At 34.8% G+C, this 19,207-nt stretch overlaps 2 protein-coding genes across 3 annotated transcripts in view; one reads left to right on the top strand and one right to left on the bottom strand.

The window, feature by feature from the left end:
• Nucleotides 1-473: 473 nt before the first annotated feature.
• LOC120350168 lies at nt 474-785 on the top strand. The gene has a single exon (XM_039422610.1). The coding sequence runs from the start codon at nt 474-476 to the stop codon at nt 777-779; it is 306 nt and encodes a 101-aa protein (XP_039278544.1). The 3' UTR covers nt 780-785.
• An 8,860-nt stretch (nt 786-9,645) lies between these two features.
• LOC111060428 (endophilin-B1) overlaps nt 9,646-19,207 on the bottom strand; it is a 30,139-nt gene continuing 20,577 nt past the window's right edge. For both annotated transcript variants that reach the window (XM_039422612.1, XM_039422611.1), the window contains 2 exons: nt 15,485-15,683; nt 9,646-9,845 (listed from right to left, as the gene is read on the bottom strand). In XM_039422612.1, the coding sequence (XP_039278546.1) occupies nt 9,741-9,845; nt 15,485-15,683 (304 nt within the window). In that variant the 3' untranslated portion in view covers nt 9,646-9,740. The remainder of the gene's footprint in view (nt 9,846-15,484; nt 15,684-19,207) is intronic.

A 19,207-nucleotide genomic window follows, 5' to 3' on the forward strand; every position in this document is an offset into this window, starting at 1 on the left:
AAAGAACTACGTGGGCTGTAGTTCTTTCCCGTGAAGCTTTAAGACGCTGGTAGTCTCTCATATTGTGCAGTTCATACACTCTTACCCGGTCAAAACAGTAAAAATCAACAATAATCGACAGTAATCGGCTTGGGATAACAGTAAAAGTTGCGACATAAACGCCCTATAGCATGGGATATCTACTTACGCTATTGTTTCTCTATGCACACACCGTTGTCACATCGAAATTGTTCGCTTATTTGTCCTATAGCATGGGATATCTACTTACGCTATTGTTTCTCTATGCACACACCATTGTCACATCGAAATTGTTCGCTTATTTGTCCGATGATGATCTTGATTCGGTGTCACAAATTACGATAACATGGAGAGATGTTTTACTGAACGATGCCAAAGCTGGAAAACGGCTGGCTGCGCACAGGAGAATCGCGATGAATACATAGGAAAATGGAAGTACAACAAAGTCTCATAAAATGAGAGAAGCGAGGAAGCAAGGAGTTGAACGGTCGCCCTTTGTTGATCTTCATAACATACAGATTCCCGCAAGTCCAAGCAAAGCAAGAACTCAATCAACAAGTAGTAGTCCTGCAAATGCAAGATTCGAATTTTTCAGAAAGGAAGGAGAAAAACTGGACCGAAATGCGAAACTGGTGCAATGCCCGCGCTGCATGCTGCCCGCCCGGTGCGGCCAGGGGGGCAACTACGACAATCTAGGCGAGTGTGTCAGTGTGTGTCACGCCAGACTGCTCCTTCACATTCTGCACCAATTGCCGCTCTGACTTCCACAGTCCTAGGAAGTGTTTCCGCATCTCTTCCTGGCCCGGTGCGGCCAGGGGGGCAACTACGACAATCTAGGTGAGTGTGTCAGTGTGTGTCACGCCAGACTGCTCCTTCAGATTCTGCACCAATTGCCGCTCTGACTTCCACAGTCCTAGGAAGTGCTTCCGCATCTCCAGCTGCCCGATCAAACGGAAGAACATGATCATCGGCAGCAAAGCCAGTAAGCGCCGGCTTTCGCGAACCTGACAGTAATCAAACCAAAACTTGCCACAACAAATAAGTGCCTCAGGGAAAATAAGCACCACCACTCTACCAGTACCTGTAACATTCCCCAATTTTAATTTGCGATTTCGAACTGTGATAACTATTTAATATATGACTTAGTGTAAGACTTCAGTGGATAAGCTTTGTTTTTTTTTTGTGTAGTTGAGAAGTTGATATTGTGGTAATTATTCATATTGAATGAAAAAAACTAAGAAATTGTCAAAAACCACTGATTTATTGATAAATAGAAAGACCGGTTTCGGTTATTACACTATTGTCAATCTCTGATAAATTGAGTTTATCAGAGATTGACAATGGTGTAATAACCGAAACTGAGTCTATCAGAGATTGACAATGGTGTAATAACCGAAACTGAGTTTATCAGAGATTGACAATGGTGTAATAACCGAAACTGAGTTTATCAGAGATTGACAATGGTGTAATAACCGAAACTGAGTTTATCAGAGATTGACAATGGTGTAATAACCGAAACTGAGTCTATCAGAGATTGACAATGGTGTAATAACCGAAACTGAGTTTATCAGAGATTGACAATGGTGTAATAACCGAAACTGAGTTTATCAGAGATTGACAATGGTGTAATAACCGAAACTGAGTCATAACTCATAAACTGAGTTTATCAGAGATTGACAATGGTGTAATAACCGAAACTGAATCATAACTCATAAACTGAGTTTATCAGAGATTGACAATGGTGTAATAACCGAAACTGAGTCATATCTCATAAACTGAGTTTATCAGAGATTGACAATGGTGTAATAACCGAAACTGAGTCATAACTCATAAACTGAGTTTATCAGAGATTGACAATGGTGTAATAACCGAAACTGAGTCATAACTCATGAACTGAGTTTATCAGAGATTGACAATGGTGTAATAACTGAAACTGAGTCATAACTCATAAACTGAGTTTATCAGAGATTGACAATGGTGTAGTAACCGAAACCGGTCTTTCTATTTATCAATAAATCAGTGGTTTTTTGACAATTTCTGTCTTTTTCATTCAAGATAAGCTTTGTGCATCAATTATTTTTTAATATTTGTGTTTTTAACAGTTTTGTAATTTAGAGCTTTATTTAAATGGCGAATAATTTGTTAATTTGAATGTCATACTGGAGCCTTTGAAAACAAAAATGTAAAATGAATCATTACAATCTTGTCAAAATACAATTACATAATTCTTTTCATATTTTTTTTAGATTTTTAATTATATTTCAACTGAATTTCATGGAAAGTTCCTAATTACTAAGTTCATTGGTCAACTTTCTTGTTAGGAACCGTTCAATGTTTAAACATCTATGGTGTGAATGACCATCATCTATGATTAGTTCGTTCCTTAGAAGTGAGAATATTTATTTATTTATTCATTTATTCGTGGACAGAATCACAAATCATAAAAATATGATTAGGAAGGAACAACAGGCTTGGCCCAAATCTATTCCATTCCCAAATTTTGACAAAATTAATAAAATGTCCAAAAAATAGGTTATGTTTCTACTGTAAAACGTTCAAGTTCAATTTTCGTCCAAAAATATATACAAGCTAAACATTTTGAATTTATAGAAAATAGAACACCAAACAATATGTGAGATTTTGAGTGATATTTATAGTTGAGATTTGTATGAAATTCCAATGAGCCAATTGCACTAATATGGTATCATTATAATCAATGGTGTAATAACCGAAACCGGTCTTTCTATTTATCAATAAATCAGTGGTTTTTTGACAATTTCTTAGTCTTTTTCATTCAAGATAAGCTTTGTGCATCAATTATTTTTTAATATTTGTGTTTTTTCAACAGTTTTGTAATTTAGAGCTTTATTTAAATGGCGAATAATTTGTTAATTTGAATGTCATACTGGAGCCTTTGAAACAAAAATGTAAAATGAATCATTACAATCTTGTCAAAATACAATTACATAATTCTTTTTAGATTTTTAATTATATTTCAACTGAATTTCATGGAAAGTTCCTAATTACTAAGTTCATTGGTCAACTTTCTTGTTAGGAACCGTTCAATGTTTAAACATCTATGGTGTGAATGACCATCATCTATGATTAGTTTGTTTCTTAGAAGTGAGAATATTTATTTATTTATTCGTGGACAGAATCACAAATCATAAAAATATGATTAGGAAGGAACAACAGGCTTGGCCCAAATCTATTCCATTCCCAAATTTTGATAAAATTAATAAAATGTCCAAAAAATAGGTTATGTTTCTACTGTAAAACGTTCAAGTTCAATTTTCGTCCAAAAATATATACAAGCTAAACATTTTGAATTTATAGAAAATAGAACACCAAACAATATATGAGATTTATTGCAAGATTTTGAGTGATATTTTTATAGTTGAGATTTGTATGAAATTCCAATGAGCCAATTGCACTAATATGGTATCATTATAATCAATTATATAATAATAGAAAGTTGCAGTAAGGTTTTACCCTAGAGTATAGGTAGGGAGTTCGTATATCTGTACCTTACAGTTTCTGTACAAATACAGATATAATCAGCTGATGAAGAGTGAAATGCGTGAGTTCGTGGCGCGTTTGTCTGTACGCACCTTATTGTATCACAGTGTAGATCAATCTCTCCTTCACATAGAATACAAAAAACAAGATCAATACGAACAACAATATTGTGGCAAAACAACAACTATTACTCAACTGAGTACATTGTTCAACAATATTATTATTATACACTCTAAAACTAAACAATTATTGCTATGATTATATCAACACCACTTCGGCTAATCGTTTAGATAATATTATTTGAGACAAGCTGAAAATTGGAAAATTGACACAGAGTGTATGCGTGGAGCCTATCATTACAAAACAAGTTGTGAATTTGCATAGTCTACTAGAATAATACTGAGCAAGACTGAAATTGACTATTAGGCTGCGCTCACACTGCGGTACGAATACATACGGAAACGCACGAATGATCCCGATCTTGAAATAGATGTGTGAATGCTACTATAAAGAAAAGGATAAGATGTGTGTATCATGTGTGGTGATACTGTATCATTTAGTGGTGATCTTATTTAAAAAATAAAGGGTACTTTAAGATTTTTATATTGTTTTAATTAATTTGAGATGATACTGTATCATATTGTGGTGATACTGTATCATGTGTGGTGATACTGAATTATTTATGCTGATACCACAGAGAAATAATAGTATAAGAAGATCCCATGGTGTTGTGTATCAAGTTGAGATGATACTGTATCATGTGTGGTGATACTGTATCATGTGTGGTGATACTGTATCATGTGTGGTGATACTGTATCATTTTGTGGTGATACTGAATCATTTATGGTGATACCATAAATAAGAAGAAATTTCATGACGTGGGTAATTTATATCCCACATTTAAAGCCTATTTTTTGTCAACTCAAGCCGATTACTGTCGACTACTGTCTATTATTACTGTTTTGTTGGGGTGAGAGTGTAAGAACGGCACAATATTAGATACTACCAGCGTCACATAGCTCCACGAAAAACAACTACTAGGACTATCTGCTTGATTTAACATTGAAAATTATAACAAAAACGCCAATACCATGGGATATCTACTTATATGCTATCTTTTCTGTATGCTATCACCATAAATGATTCAGTATCACCACAAAATGATACAGTATCACCACACATGATACAGTATCACCACAATATGATACAGTATCATCTCAATCTTGATACACAACACCAAGGGATCTTCTTATACTATCATTTCTCTGTGTTATCACCATAAATGATTCAGTATCACCACAAAATGATACAGTATCACCACACATGATACAGTATCACCACAATATGATACAGTATCATCTCAAATTAATAAAAACAATATTATAATCTTGAAGTACCCTTTATTTTTTAAAAACTTAGAACAATGTTGTTGAACTATTTTAAAGTTTTTAAGATTTTTATATTGTTTATATTTGTTTAACAAATTATTTTTTGTAGCAATTATTTGTTTAACAAATTAATAAAAATTCAACAATGTTGTTGAACTATTTTAAAGTTTCTGAAAGATAAAGGGTACTTCAAGATTTTTAAATTGTTTTTATTAATTTGTTCAACAAATTATTTTTGTAGCAATTATTTGTTCAACAAATTAATAAAAATTCAACAATGTTGTTGAACTATTTTAGAGTTTTCAAAAAATAAAAGGTACTTCAAGATTTTTATTAATTTGAGATGATACTGTATCATATTGTGGTGATACTGTATCATGTGTGGTGATACTGAATTATTTATGCTGATACCACAGAGAAATAATAGTATAAGAAGATCCAATGGTGTTGTGTATCAAGTTGAGATGATACTGTATCATGTGTGTTGATACTGTATCATGTGTGGTGATACTGTATCATGTGTGGTGATACTGTATCATTTTGTGGTGATACTGTATCATGTGCGGTGATACAGTATCATTTATGGTGATACCATAAATAAGAAGAAATTTCATGACGTGGGTAATTTATATCCCACATTTAAAGCCTATTTTTTGTCAACTCAAGCCGATTACTGTCGACTACTGTCTATTATTACTGTTTTGTTGGGGTGAGAGTGTAAGAACGGCACAATATTAGATACTACCAGCGTCACATAGCTCCACGAAAAACAACTACTAGGACTATCTGCTTAAGTTAACATTGAAAATTATAACAAAAACGCCAATACCATGGGATATCTACTTATGCTATCTTTTCTGTATGCTATCACCATAAATGATACAGTATCACCACAAAATAATACAGTATCACCACACATGATACAGTATCACATCAACTTGATACACGACACTATAGGACATCTTCTTATGCTATCTTTTCTGTATGGTATCACCAAAAATGATACCGTATCACCGCACATGATACAGTATCACGTCAACTTGATACACGACACTATAGGACATCTTCTTATGCTATCTTTTCTGTATGGTATCACCACAAATGATTCAGTATCACCACTAAATGATACAGTATCACCACACATGATACAGTATCACCACATATGATCAGTATCATCTCAAATTAATAAAAACAATATAAAATTCTTAAAGTACCCTTTATTTTTTAAAAACTTAGAACAATGTTGTTGAACTATATTAAAGTTTCTAAAAAATAAAGGGTACTTCAAGATTTTTATATTGTTTTTATTAATTTGTTCAACAAGTTATTTTTGTAGCAATTATTTGTTTAACAAATTAATAAAAATTCAACAATATTGTTGAACTATTTTAGAGTTTTTTAAAAAATGAAGGGTACTTCAAGATTTTTAAATTGTTTTCATTAATTTGTTCAACAAATATTTTTGTAGCAATTATTTGTTCAACAAATTAATAAAAATTCAACAATGTTGTTGAACTATTTCAAAGTTTCTAAAAAAATAAGGGTACTTCAAGATTTTTATATTGTTTTATTAATTTGAGATGATACTGTATCATATTGTGGTGATACTGTATCATGTGTGGTGATACTGAATCATTTATGGTGATACCACAGAGAAATGATAGTATAAGAAGATCCAATGGTGTTGTGTATCAAGTTGAGATGATACTGTATCATACATATTGTGTTGATACCGTATCATGTGTTGTGATACTGTATCATTTTGTGGTGATACTGTATCATGTGCGGTGATACGGTATCATTTATGGTGATACCATAAATAAGAAGAAATTTCATGACGTGGGTAATTTATATTCCAAATTTAAAGCGTATTTTTTGTTAACTCAAGCCGATTACTGTCGACTACTGTCTATTATTACTGTTTTGTTGGGATGAGAGTGTAAGAACGGCAAAATATTAAAGACTACCAGCGTCACATAGCTCCACGAAAAACAGCTACTAGGACTATCTGCTTGATTTAACATTGAAAATTACAATATAAACGCCCTATACCATGGGATATCTACTTATATGCTATCTTTTCTCTATGCTATTACCATGAATGATACAGTATTACCAAAAATGATACAGTATCACCACACATGATACAGTATCACATCAACTTGATACACGACACTATAGGACATCTTCTTATGCTATCTTTTCTGTATGGTATCACCAAAAATGATACCGTATCACCGCACATGATACAGTATCACCACACACGTATCAACACAATATGACACAGAGTCATCTCAATTTGATACACAACACTATCTTCTTATGCTATATTTTCTCTACGATGCTACTCAATGTGAATACCGGGGGAGTGTCTCAGATCAGCGAGATTTCAAATTGTCTAGTGTATGAACATAACCTAGAAAGATCTGTTCAAGTAGGGTTTGAAGGTGAAATGAAATGTTTGGGAGGTTAGATTCTGGCTTTTAAATGCCAATATGTTGATATTAATCGAAATGTTTTATAATTCTAGATATTTCACACAAGTAATGAAAAGTTGAAATACACGCACTTTTGAGATATTGCACAAATGACACCCAATACCGGTTGGACGTACGTATATGCAAGTGAAGGAGGTTAAGTTTTGGCTTTTGAATTGCAATATGTTATTGTTTTTTTAAAAGCTTTGATAATATAGATCCGTAATAAACACTAATAACGAAAAGTCGAAATACTTGCACATTTGAAACACTAGACAATATGACACCCATGTTTTTTCTTGTGAGCACTCAATTCGTACAATGACGTACGTTTAAATTTGACGATAAATTTTCATACAATGTGAGCACACCCTTAAAATTTGAAGTGCTAATTGAACGATAAAGGACACAACTTTTGAGATTGAAGGCAATTTTGTTTTTAATATTACATTTTTAGATCTCTAATAGGTCTTTTGTTATATATCACCGAGTCTATAAAGTGGGAGTGATAGATTGCTAGAGAATACAGAAATCCGTACCACAGATACATAAGTGAATATAGAAGGTTGAAGAATACAGTTTTGGGTTTTTTGGGGTTGTTTCAATTTAGAAATTCAACAAATACCGCTGGTACTTTACCCCGCTGTGTGCCCCGTTCCCCCATCAGGTAGTCCTCGCTTTCTGGTATTTTGAAAACTGTTATCACCTGAAAAAATTTGAAAAAATATTGAATTTCTTTATTCATTACGAACTACTGTTACTGTATCACAATAGGAACCGTTTGGCCAATAGAATCGATTTCTTCGAACATTCCAATTAATTCGAAAATAAAATAAAATCTTTGCAAGAAGCCAGATAAGAGATTCTTGACTCTTTTAATTGACCGAGCGAAGTGAGGTCTAAGATTCAAGTCGACGGTTGGCATTTCCTTAATGTTTAAATGTTTATATGTTGCGCATTTACGGCGAAACGCGGTAAAGATTTTCATGAAATTTGACAGGTATGTTCCTTTTTACTTTCCTTGCCCTATTACAATAGGTAAGGAAAGTATTGCTTTCCAAAAAAATTAAGGTACCCTAATTTCATGTTTTCTATACGTTTCAAGGTCCCCTGAGTCAAAAAAATGATTTTTGTGTGTTGGTCTGTGTGTGTGTATGTGTGTGGTGTGTGTGTGTGTGTGTGTATGTGTGTGTGTGTGTGTATGTGTGTATGTCTGTGAACACGATAACTCCATTCCTAATTAACCGATTGACTTGAAATTTTAAACTTAAGGTCCTGATACCATGAGGATCCGACAATAAGAAATTCAATAAAATCCAATTCAAGATGGCGGAAAAAATGGCGGATAATTACTAAAAAACCATGTTTTTTACGTTTTCCCGAAAACGGCTCTAACGATTTTCTTCAAATTTATACCATGGATAGCTATTTATAAGCCCTATCAACTGTCATGAGTCTCATTTCTGAGAAAATTTCAGGAGCTCCGTAATATTCTTGAGAAAAATGGCGGATAATGACTAAAAATCCATGTTTTCACGGTTTTCTCGAAAACGACTCTAACGATTTCCTTAAATTCATACCATGGATAGCTATTTATAAGCCCTATCAACTGGCATGAGTCTCATTTCTGAGAAAATTTCAGGAGCTCCGTAATATTCTTGAGAAAAATGGCGGATAATGACTAAAAATCCATGTTTTTCACCGTTTTCTCGAAAACGGCTTTAACGATTTTCTTCAAATTTAAACCATGGATTCATTAGCCCTATCAAATGACATGAGTTTTTTCCTGAGATATTTCACACAAGTAATGAAAAGTTGAAATACACGCACTTTTGAGATATTGCACAAATGACACCCAATACCGGTTGGACGTACGTATATGCAAGTGAAGGAGGTTAAGTTTTGGCTTTTGAATTGCAATATGTTATTGTTTTTTGAAAAGCTTTGATAATATAGATCCGTATAAACACTAATAACGAAAAGTCGAAATACTTGCACATTTGAAACACTAGACAATATGACACCCATGGTTTTTCTTGTGAGCACTCAATTCGTACAATGACGTACGTTTAAATTTGACGATAAATTTTCATACAATGTGAGCACACCCTTAAAATTTGAAGTGCTAATTGAACGATAAAGGTCACAACTTTTGAGATTGAAGGCAATTTTGTTTTTAATATTACATTTTTAGATCTCTAATAGGTCTTTTGTTATATATCACCGAGTCTATAAAGTGGGAGTGATAGATTGCTAGAGAATACAGAAATCCGTACCACAGATACATAAGTGAATATAGAAGGTTGAAGAATACAGTTTTGGGTTTTTTGGGGTTGTTTCAATTTAGAAATTCAACAAATACCGCTGGTACTTTACCCCGCTGTGTGCCCCGTTCCCCCATCAGGTAGTCCTCGCTTTCTGGTATTTTGAAAACTGTTATCACCTGAAAAAATTTGAAAAAATATTGAATTTCTTTATTCATTACGAACTACTGTTACTGTATCACAATAGGCAACCGTTTGGCCAATAGAATCGATTTCTTCGAACATTCCAATTAATTCGAAAATAAAATAAAATCTTTGCAAGAAGCCAGATAAGAGATTCTTGACTCTTTTAATTGACCGAGCGAAGTGAGGTCTAAGATTCAAGTCGACGGTTTGGCATTTCTCTTAATGTTTAAATGTTTATATGTTGCGCATTTACGGCGAAACGCGGTAATAGATTTTCATGAAATTTGACAGGTATGTTCCTTTTTACTTTCCTTGCCCTATTACAATAGGTAAGGAAAGTATTGCTTTCCAAAAAAATTAAGGTACCCTAATTTCATGTTTTCTATACGTTTCAAGGTCCCCTGAGTCCAAAAAAATGATTTTTGTGTGTTGGTCTGTGTGTGTGTATGTGTGTGGTGTGTGTGTGTGTGTGTGTATGTGTGTGTGTGTGTATATGTGTATGTCTGTGAACACGATAACTCCATTCCTAATTAACCGATTGACTTGAAATTTTAAACTTAAGGTCCTGATACCATGAGGATCCGACAATAAGAAATTCAATAAAATCCAATTCAAGATGGCGGAAAAAATGGCGGATAATTACTAAAAAACCATGTTTTTTACGTTTTTCCCGAAAACGGCTCTAACGATTTTCTTCAAATTTATACCATGGATAGCTATTTATAAGCCCTATCAACTGTCATGAGTCTCATTTCTGAGAAAATTTCAGGAGCTCCGTAATATTCTTGAGAAAAATGGCGGATAATGACTAAAAATCCATGTTTTTCACGGTTTTCTCGAAAACGACTCTAACGATTTCCTTAAATTCATACCATGGATAGCTATTTATAAGCCCTATCAACTGGCATGAGTCTCATTTCTGGGATAATTTTCAGGAGCCGTAATTCTTGAGAAAAATGGCGGATAATGACTAAAAATCCATGTTTTCACCGTTTTCTCGAAAACGGCTTTAACGATTTTCTTCAAATTTAAACCATGGATTCATTAGCCCTATCAAATGACATGAGTTTTTTCCTGGGAAAATTGCAGGAGCTCCGTAATATTCTCGAGAAAAATGGCGGATAATTACTAAAACACCATGTTTTTTACGATTTTCTCAAAAATAACTTGACCGATTTTTCTCAAATCATACCCTGTATAGTTATTTATCAGCTCTATCAACTGTATGAGTCTCCTTTCTGGAAAAACAATGGGGGGTCCACCCCATCCTTGGGAATTGGACTTAGTAACCTCCTTCTCGTGCATGAGGTAGGTAGGTAGCGCAGTTCATAAAAAGAACACATAGTCGAGATATTTCATCTGTAGAACAGCTCTTTTGACGACTTTGAAAAAATGACGACTAAAAAAATCATCGAATTTCACAATTATTCACACAAAGAAGAAGTACTTTGAAAACAATTATTTATACACATATACAAAAGTCTGATCGTAGTTTCAAATATGTGCAAGGAAAGTTGTGTGAGTGTACCACACCAGATTTTTAAATTGCGCGTCGTCGTATATACAAGGTTTTTGGAAATTTTGCATTTCAAGGATAATATAAAAGGTAAAAGGAGTCTCCTTCATACGCCAATATTAGAGTAAAAATCTGGTGTGGCGCACTCACAAAACTTTCCTTGCCGTTATGAAAATTGATCACCTGACGCTAGTGTTCACGCACATCTCAAGTCTACTATTCAAAGATATGAGCCAGCTGGTGACAGGACAATAACGCTGGAGACACACGTAGTCTGCTATCTCTTCATAATGAATGATTTAATAGAATCAACCAAAGACCTTAAAGAGATATAGACCCACAATGCCTATGCCTTCCCAATGATAGCTCTTACTTGAAATTGAAGGCCGCCATTGGGGTATTTTAGCACGAGATATTATATAAATATATTTGTAATACTATAGATCACAAAGGCATTGGTGGCATTGGTATGTAATAATCTTATGGGTTGCCCCCTCAATGGCGGATTTCAATTCCAAGTACGATACTAGCGCTGCATGTGAGTCTATGCATCTTTAAGGTCTTTGGAATCAACCGTTGCCAACAGCTTGCAATTGAATAATAATTTTTTCTCGAATTTCGAGCTTATTTTCAATTTTAGTTGAAAATGTTACTGGACATTAATTGTAGAGATTTTCATGCTCAATGTCTGCCATTTGATTTTTTTTTTTCGTTTAAATTGTATCTGAAGCCTGATAATTGGAAATCTAAAATCAAACTTTTCATAGGGGCGGATCAACTTTGGGGCGGATCTCCTGGAATTTTTACAGATATGGGAGTTGTGGCAGTTGAAAGAGCTCATTAATGACTATTCTAGGTATAAATTTAATCAGAATCGTTGGAGCCGTTTTCGAGAAAATCGCGAAAAACCTTGTTTTTGACAACATTTCGCCATTTTAGCCGCAATCTTGAATTGCATTTGATCGAAATTGTTTGTGTCGGATCCTTGTATTGTGAGGACCTTAAGTTCCAAATTTCAAGTCATTCCGTCAATAATTGGGAGATGAATATCGTGTATACAGACGCACATACACTCATACACAACAACACACACACCACCAACACACACACCACACACACACACATACAGACCATACCCAAAAACACTTATTTGGACTTACCACCACTTAAAACCACTTATAGAAATTTAGAAATTGGGGTACCTTAATTTTTTTTTCGGAAAGCAATACTTTCCTTACCTATGGTATAGGGCAAGGAAAGTAAAAATCAGACTATAGAATTATTCATCATAAATCAGCTGACAAGTGATTACACAAATGTGTGGAGAAGCCAGTCTATTGCTGTATTTCCATTATAAGGTCTATAGTTTCAATCCAGGTACTTGTGGATGAGAATACTGCGTGAGGTCTACTGTTCACAGAACTACTAGTATGATTGATACATTAATAATTGATCTTTATTGACAGCTGCAATATACAAAGGCTTAAGCCGTTCTATTGCACATAAAATTGCCTATTACAGTATTATTATTAATTCTCTCTTTTATCTCCATTTTCATGGGTCATAATAAGGTGTCATTGGCTTATACAGAGTGGGTGAAAAGTCCGAGAACGGCTTAATATCTCATACACAAACGTTATTTGACGGTGGGTGTGATTGGGGATCCTATTCAAATTGAAAATACTACTTTACTATGACTCTAAAAATATGGTCCACCATCTTGGATCCGCCATATTGAATGCAACTTTATTTTTATAAATAGGAAGGTGGTCATGCGATACGAAATTTCAAGAAAAAAAAGAATGGCGAAAACCGCATATCGATATTTCAAACCGTTTAGAAGATATTCACATTATTAATCAATACTATTTAAAGCAGAAAGGAGAGAAAAAAGTCCGAGAACGGCTTAATATCTCATACACAAAGGTTATTTGACGGTGAGTGTGATTGGGGATCCTATTCAAATTGAAAATACTACTTTACTATGACTTCAAAAATCTGGTCCGCCATCTTGGATCCGCCATATAAATGCAACTTTATTTTTTCAAATAGGAAGGTGGTCATGCAATACATGATTTCGATGCGAAATTTCAAGAAAAAATGAATGGTGAAAACCGCACATCGATATCTCGAACCGTTCAGAAGATATTCACATTATTAATCAATATCATGCATATCAGAAATGAAATTCATGACTGGTATTGATTAATAATGTGAATATTTTCTGAACGGTTTAATATATCGGTGTGCGGTTTCCACCATTCATTTTTTGTTGAAATTCCGTATCGAAATAATTGCATGACAACCTTCCCATTAAAAAAATAAAGTTGCATTCAATATGGCGCATCCAAGATGGCGGACCAAATTTTTGAAGTCATAGAGAAGTAGTATTTTCAATTTGAGAGGGATCCCCAATCACACCCACCTTGGAATCACAATCTTTCATGAGATACTAAGCCGTTCTCATATTTTTTCTCTCCTTTCTTTTTTGAATAGTATTGATTTATAATGTAAATATCTTCTGAACAGTTTGAGATATCGATGTGCGGTTTCCACCATTCATTTTTTCTTGAAATTTCGTATCGAAATCATGTATCGCATGACAACCTTCCATTAAAAAAAGTTGCATTGAATATTGCGGATCCAAGATGGCGGACCAAATTTTTGAAGTCATAGAGAAGTAGTATTTTCAATTTGAGATGGATCCCCAATCACACCCACCTTGGAATCACAATCTTTTATGATATTCTAAGCCGTTCTCATACTTTTTTCTGCTTCGAATAGTATTATTTATTTAGCGTATGGCATTTTTTTTGTCAATATTATTAAAATTTCACACTTTTATAAGTGCACGTCAAGGGATGAATATACTGTATTGCCGGGGACTTGCTACAGTGAAGTCGTTAGCCTCGCCCAGGTAGGCACGTCTCTCACACTCAAATATAATGTGGTGCACTGTCTGCTCCATCGCCCCACATACTGGGGAGTCTCCAAGTCCCCATTTGAAAAATGTCGCGTTGCATCTCCCATGCTGGGTTCGAATTCTGTTGAGTGTCACCCAGATGCGCCGGGGGAGCTCAAAACCAGGAGGCCTACTGCATGAGAAATAGCTCTCCGGTATTCCGGGGGGCACCTCCTCTCTCCATCTTCTGTTCAGAGAGAACCTCTCATCTCTCAATCGCTCTGCCATCCTGACCGCTGGCCTTCTGGACTTCAGCTCCCTTCTATATAAATCCGGAATGTCCTGATGGATTGGAAGTAGATGATTGGACGAAATCCTTTCATAGGAATAGTATAATAATAAATGAATTTATTTCCAATACAAAAAATATTTTTACAAACATAATATTCATTAAATTACAATAGTTTTTGGCGTGACTGGAAGAAGAAGCCTTGAGCTCCAGCCACGCCCATTGATTGATAATGTGAATATCTTCTGAACGGTTTGAGATATCGATGTGCGGTTTGTACCATTCATATTTTCTTGAAATTTCGCATCGAAATAATGTATCGCAAGACCACCTTCCTATTTAAAAAAATAAAGTTGCATTCAATTTAAAAAGTTTTAATAAATTAAAGTTGCACTTTGATTGGGATCCCCAATCACACCCACCATCAAATTACCTTTTCCTCCACCTACTGTCTAAAGTACTTACTTTACTCCCTGAAACCTAATACTAAAGTATCACTTTTTCGCTCTCGGTAGTAAAAAACAGAAAAACTCCCTAGTTATTAAAATGATTTTATTTGCAGTTTCTATAAAAAAATGTAGATGGAGGAAAAATGTTGTGTACATCACGAGTGAAAAATACTTTTTCTCCCTCAGGAAAATTGTTGCCCTCGGCTTCGCCTCGGGCTTCAAACTTTTCCCACAGGGAGAAAAAGTCGTACTTTTCACTCTAGATATACAAATAACTATTGTGTATGAGATATTAAGCCTTTCTTGGACTTTCCACCCACTCTGTATAATAATCAATGAGACTGATATGTGGAAATCCAACTTCATACAGGTCCAAATTGTGGAGGTTCTACTGTACACAATAAATGGCCTACTTCAAATTTATCTATTTCTTAAAATAAATAAAAATACTAATTAATAGAATGATTACAACTCACCTCATCGGTCATAAGACTGAGTTCGGACTGATCTTTGGCGTCATAGTCGCAGAGCACCCTGGCACGCTGTCCCCCCGAGGGAGATGCCGTTGCTCCCGGGGGGGTAACGGGTCCCCCCTGCCCCCCCTGTGACCCCACGTGATTCGAGGAATGCAGGAAGGATGCAGATGATGCGGAAGCGGGCGGGGCTCCAGACAAACTAAACCATACAAGCGCAACAAAATGCATAAACTTGGCACAAAACCAAACAAAAATAGTTGTAAAAACTTACATACAACATTCGAAAAAATACTGATGCTAGCAAAATAAATGGATGTGTGTGTGTGAGGTATAATCATAGAAAAAGATAGCATAAGTAGATAACCCATGGTATAGGTACATTTTATTTATTTATAGGTAGTTTATTCTCAAAATATGAAGCCTATCTATATTATATAAAAGCGAAATGGCACTGACTCACTCACTAGCAAACTAAAAATCTACCGGACCAAAAACGTTCAAATTTGGTCGGTATGTTCAGTTGGCCCTTTAGAGGCACACTAAGAACGGATTTGGAAAAAATTCCAAAGATACGCCCAAAATCTGCGTTTTCCAGCGTTTCTCAGCTTTATCGAGAACAAATCAACAGAAAATGTTCAAATTTAGTACAGAAGCTCAGCTAGGGTGTAATAATGTTGTGTTAGAAGGAATTTGCAATAACGTCAAAGATACGCCCAAAATTAGCGTTTTTCCAGCGTTTTTCTCAGATTTATCGAAAACAAATGAACAGAAATTGTTCAAATTTAGTACAGAAGCTAATCTAGGGTGTAATAATGTTGTGTTAGAAGGAATTTGAAATAACGCCAAAGATACGCCCAAAATCTGCGTTTTTTGCGAGCGAAGCGAGCCCGTTGATCTCATTTTTGGACGATTCAGTCGGGGGTCCAGGGGTCGGAGCCCCCTGGCTAGACGGATATGGCGAGCGAAGCGAGCCTGACAGCTAGTATTTTATAAACTCAAGCCGATTTCTGTCGAATACTGTCTATTATTACTGTCTTGTCCGGATGAGAGTGTAAGAACGGCACAGTATGACAGACTACCAGCGTCACATCGCTTCACGAAAAATAACTACTAGGACTATCGGCTTGAGTTAACAGTGGAATTTGAAACATAAACGCCCTATACCATGGGATATCTTCTTATGCTATCATGCTATCTTTTCTCTATGGTATAATACAATGGTTAATAGTTATTGCAGGGAACCTCTCTAAGTCAAGTCATACTCATTACTAAATCATTAAAAATAGTATAAACTTACATACAACATTCAAGACAAAATACTGATGCTAGCAGAATAAATATATGTGTGTAAGATATAATACATTGATAAATTAATATAACTGGTAAATTATTCTCAATTACAACTGGGATATCTATCTAAATACGAGGGTCATTTTCTTCAACATCACATTATCATAAATTGGACACAGTCAAGCTGTAGGGAGGCGACTTTCACAGAGCTGAACAGCTGATCATCCCCACCATACGCCCTGTGAGCGGTGCGGCCAGATTGTCAATTGTTGTCGAGTTATAGACCCACAAACATGGCCGCCTCACTTGAATTTGCCGCCAAGTGGTAGTTACGTAGCGTTATTCGTTTTTGCAAGCAATAGCTCAGCTAAAAACCAACAGTGAATGATTTCAGTTAACGCAGTTAACGTTAATGATTTCAGTTAACGTTATGATGTTGGGCGTGAGTGGACTCGGAATATGAAAGACGTCAATTGAAAGCGTCAACAAAACGTCGACCAATCGGAGATTGAAAAAAGTGGCCCTCGTAATTATCATAGAGGAACACCCTAAATGTGGTTTTGATAATTGATTTGGGTTGACAAATCTAACTGAACTAAAGTCACACTGACAAAATTAAAGAAAAATAGTGTACATACAACATTCCAGACATATTGCAGCAGATGAATAATGTGTGTACGGTAAAATGCAGTTAGATTACTGTTTATAAGTCAAAGTAAATTATAGAAATGCAATGTTTTAAGGAACACAACACTATCACTTTTGATAGGAACACATGTTCTCTGATTCTCACCTTCTATAATAGATGGCTATGACTCAAGTCATTCCGATATACAGTATCTGATATGATTTCAATCTTCTTATAAATAAAAATCGAGCCTCAAATTTTGACATTCAATAACTTTTTTATGTGTGCACCGAATTTGATGATTCTTTTTCAGTTGGGTTTGTTATGTTCAGGACCAGGTTTATGGCCTATCAAATTTATAATCCGACTTCAGGACTCTTTCCTACGGTCCTTCAAAGTTTACATGTAATCCTTATGGGAGAAGATTTGTGAGCTGGCCACACACAGAAATAAAAGACAGATGTTATAATCATTACGTCATACAACAGCCGTCGGTAGATAGTAGACAAGAATGTGTGCTGCTCCATAACCACCCATGTATTTTATTCTAAACGCGTCGACTAAAAACAAAATGACTGTTCTGTGTGAAACCATCCAGCAGTGCCGATGCGGCCTCAGGTTAAAGACTTACATGCTCCAAAGACATTGCTTCATTTCGAATAATTGTGCAGTCTTTGGTGTTCAGAATTAATTGATTTTTAGTAAATTATTTATTTTGCAGTTAGAAAATTGTCTATATAAATAAAATACCGCATCGCGCCTCCTCAGGTGTGCATCCAGCTACAATTTGTCATGAGATGCATTAAACTATTTGGCGGTACGAAGTTCGCTGGGTCAGCTAGTTGTTAATAATAGTCAACTAGATCTCAAGTTTATTTTATTCATCAAGAAGATATATCTTTTCATGTTTTTATAAAACATTTTCGAAATTACGATGAAATATTATTGAAATTAATCATATTTCTTCATAGCATACAAACGATTTAGCAAGGGTTTGGAGTTAGAAATGGATAGAGTTATCTGTTTTGTCTAAAGACAGACAAGGATAGCAAACAAAATGTTGATCAGATGCTGACTTTATAATATGAATCACACTATAGAGATTTGTCACTGATGTGAAGAATTCAAATTAAAAGAAATATTTCAAATTATTACAAACTACAACTTTGTAGTTTAATAGCTACTGAAACTGAAGGCTTATCGATTTGGTTTGGAAAAAAAATTAATGATATCAAATAGATGGAAATTACTGAGATATTGCAATTATTCAAATGCTAATGAATTAATTATTATTATTAAACGAAAATCCAAATTAAATGCTGTAATTCACCCCGAAGACTTCTGCTACTGCAAATATTGACAACAGGGTAAACAGCTAGATGGAAATTCGATGAGCGCTACTATTCAAAAATAATTTGTCAGGCTGACAAATAATTTTTGAATTGTAGCGCTCATCGAATTTCTATCTAGCTGTTTACCCTGTTGTCAATATTTGCAGTAGCAGAAGTCTTCGGGGTGAATTACAGCATTTAATTTGGATTTTTGTTTAATAATAATAGAAAATCTCAAATAATGCCTAATATGATCGTGTATTTAGGGTACAGTCAGGGTGGATCCAGAGTGGTTAAGGAAAGGATTGCGCATGGAAATGATAGTGGATAATAGATATTAGAGGAGTGGAAGAAGAATAAGAAGAAAAAGGCAAAAGAAAAAGCGAGCAGATGAGGAGAGAAAACGTGGCACAGATTAGGTGGAAGAAAGATAAAAATGTAGCAATATTGTTGGAGAAAAATCAAGAAGAATAA

The sequence above is a fragment of the Nilaparvata lugens genome, chromosome 3 (assembly GCF_014356525.2).
Source record: "Nilaparvata lugens isolate BPH chromosome 3, ASM1435652v1, whole genome shotgun sequence".
In the NCBI taxonomy this organism is placed as follows: Eukaryota; Metazoa; Arthropoda; class Insecta; order Hemiptera; family Delphacidae; genus Nilaparvata; species Nilaparvata lugens.

Coding starts and splice junctions, on each gene's coding strand:
- LOC120350168 (XM_039422610.1), top strand. CDS start 474: ATGAGAGAAGCGAGGAAGCAAGGAGTTGAACGGTCGCCCTTTGTTGAT.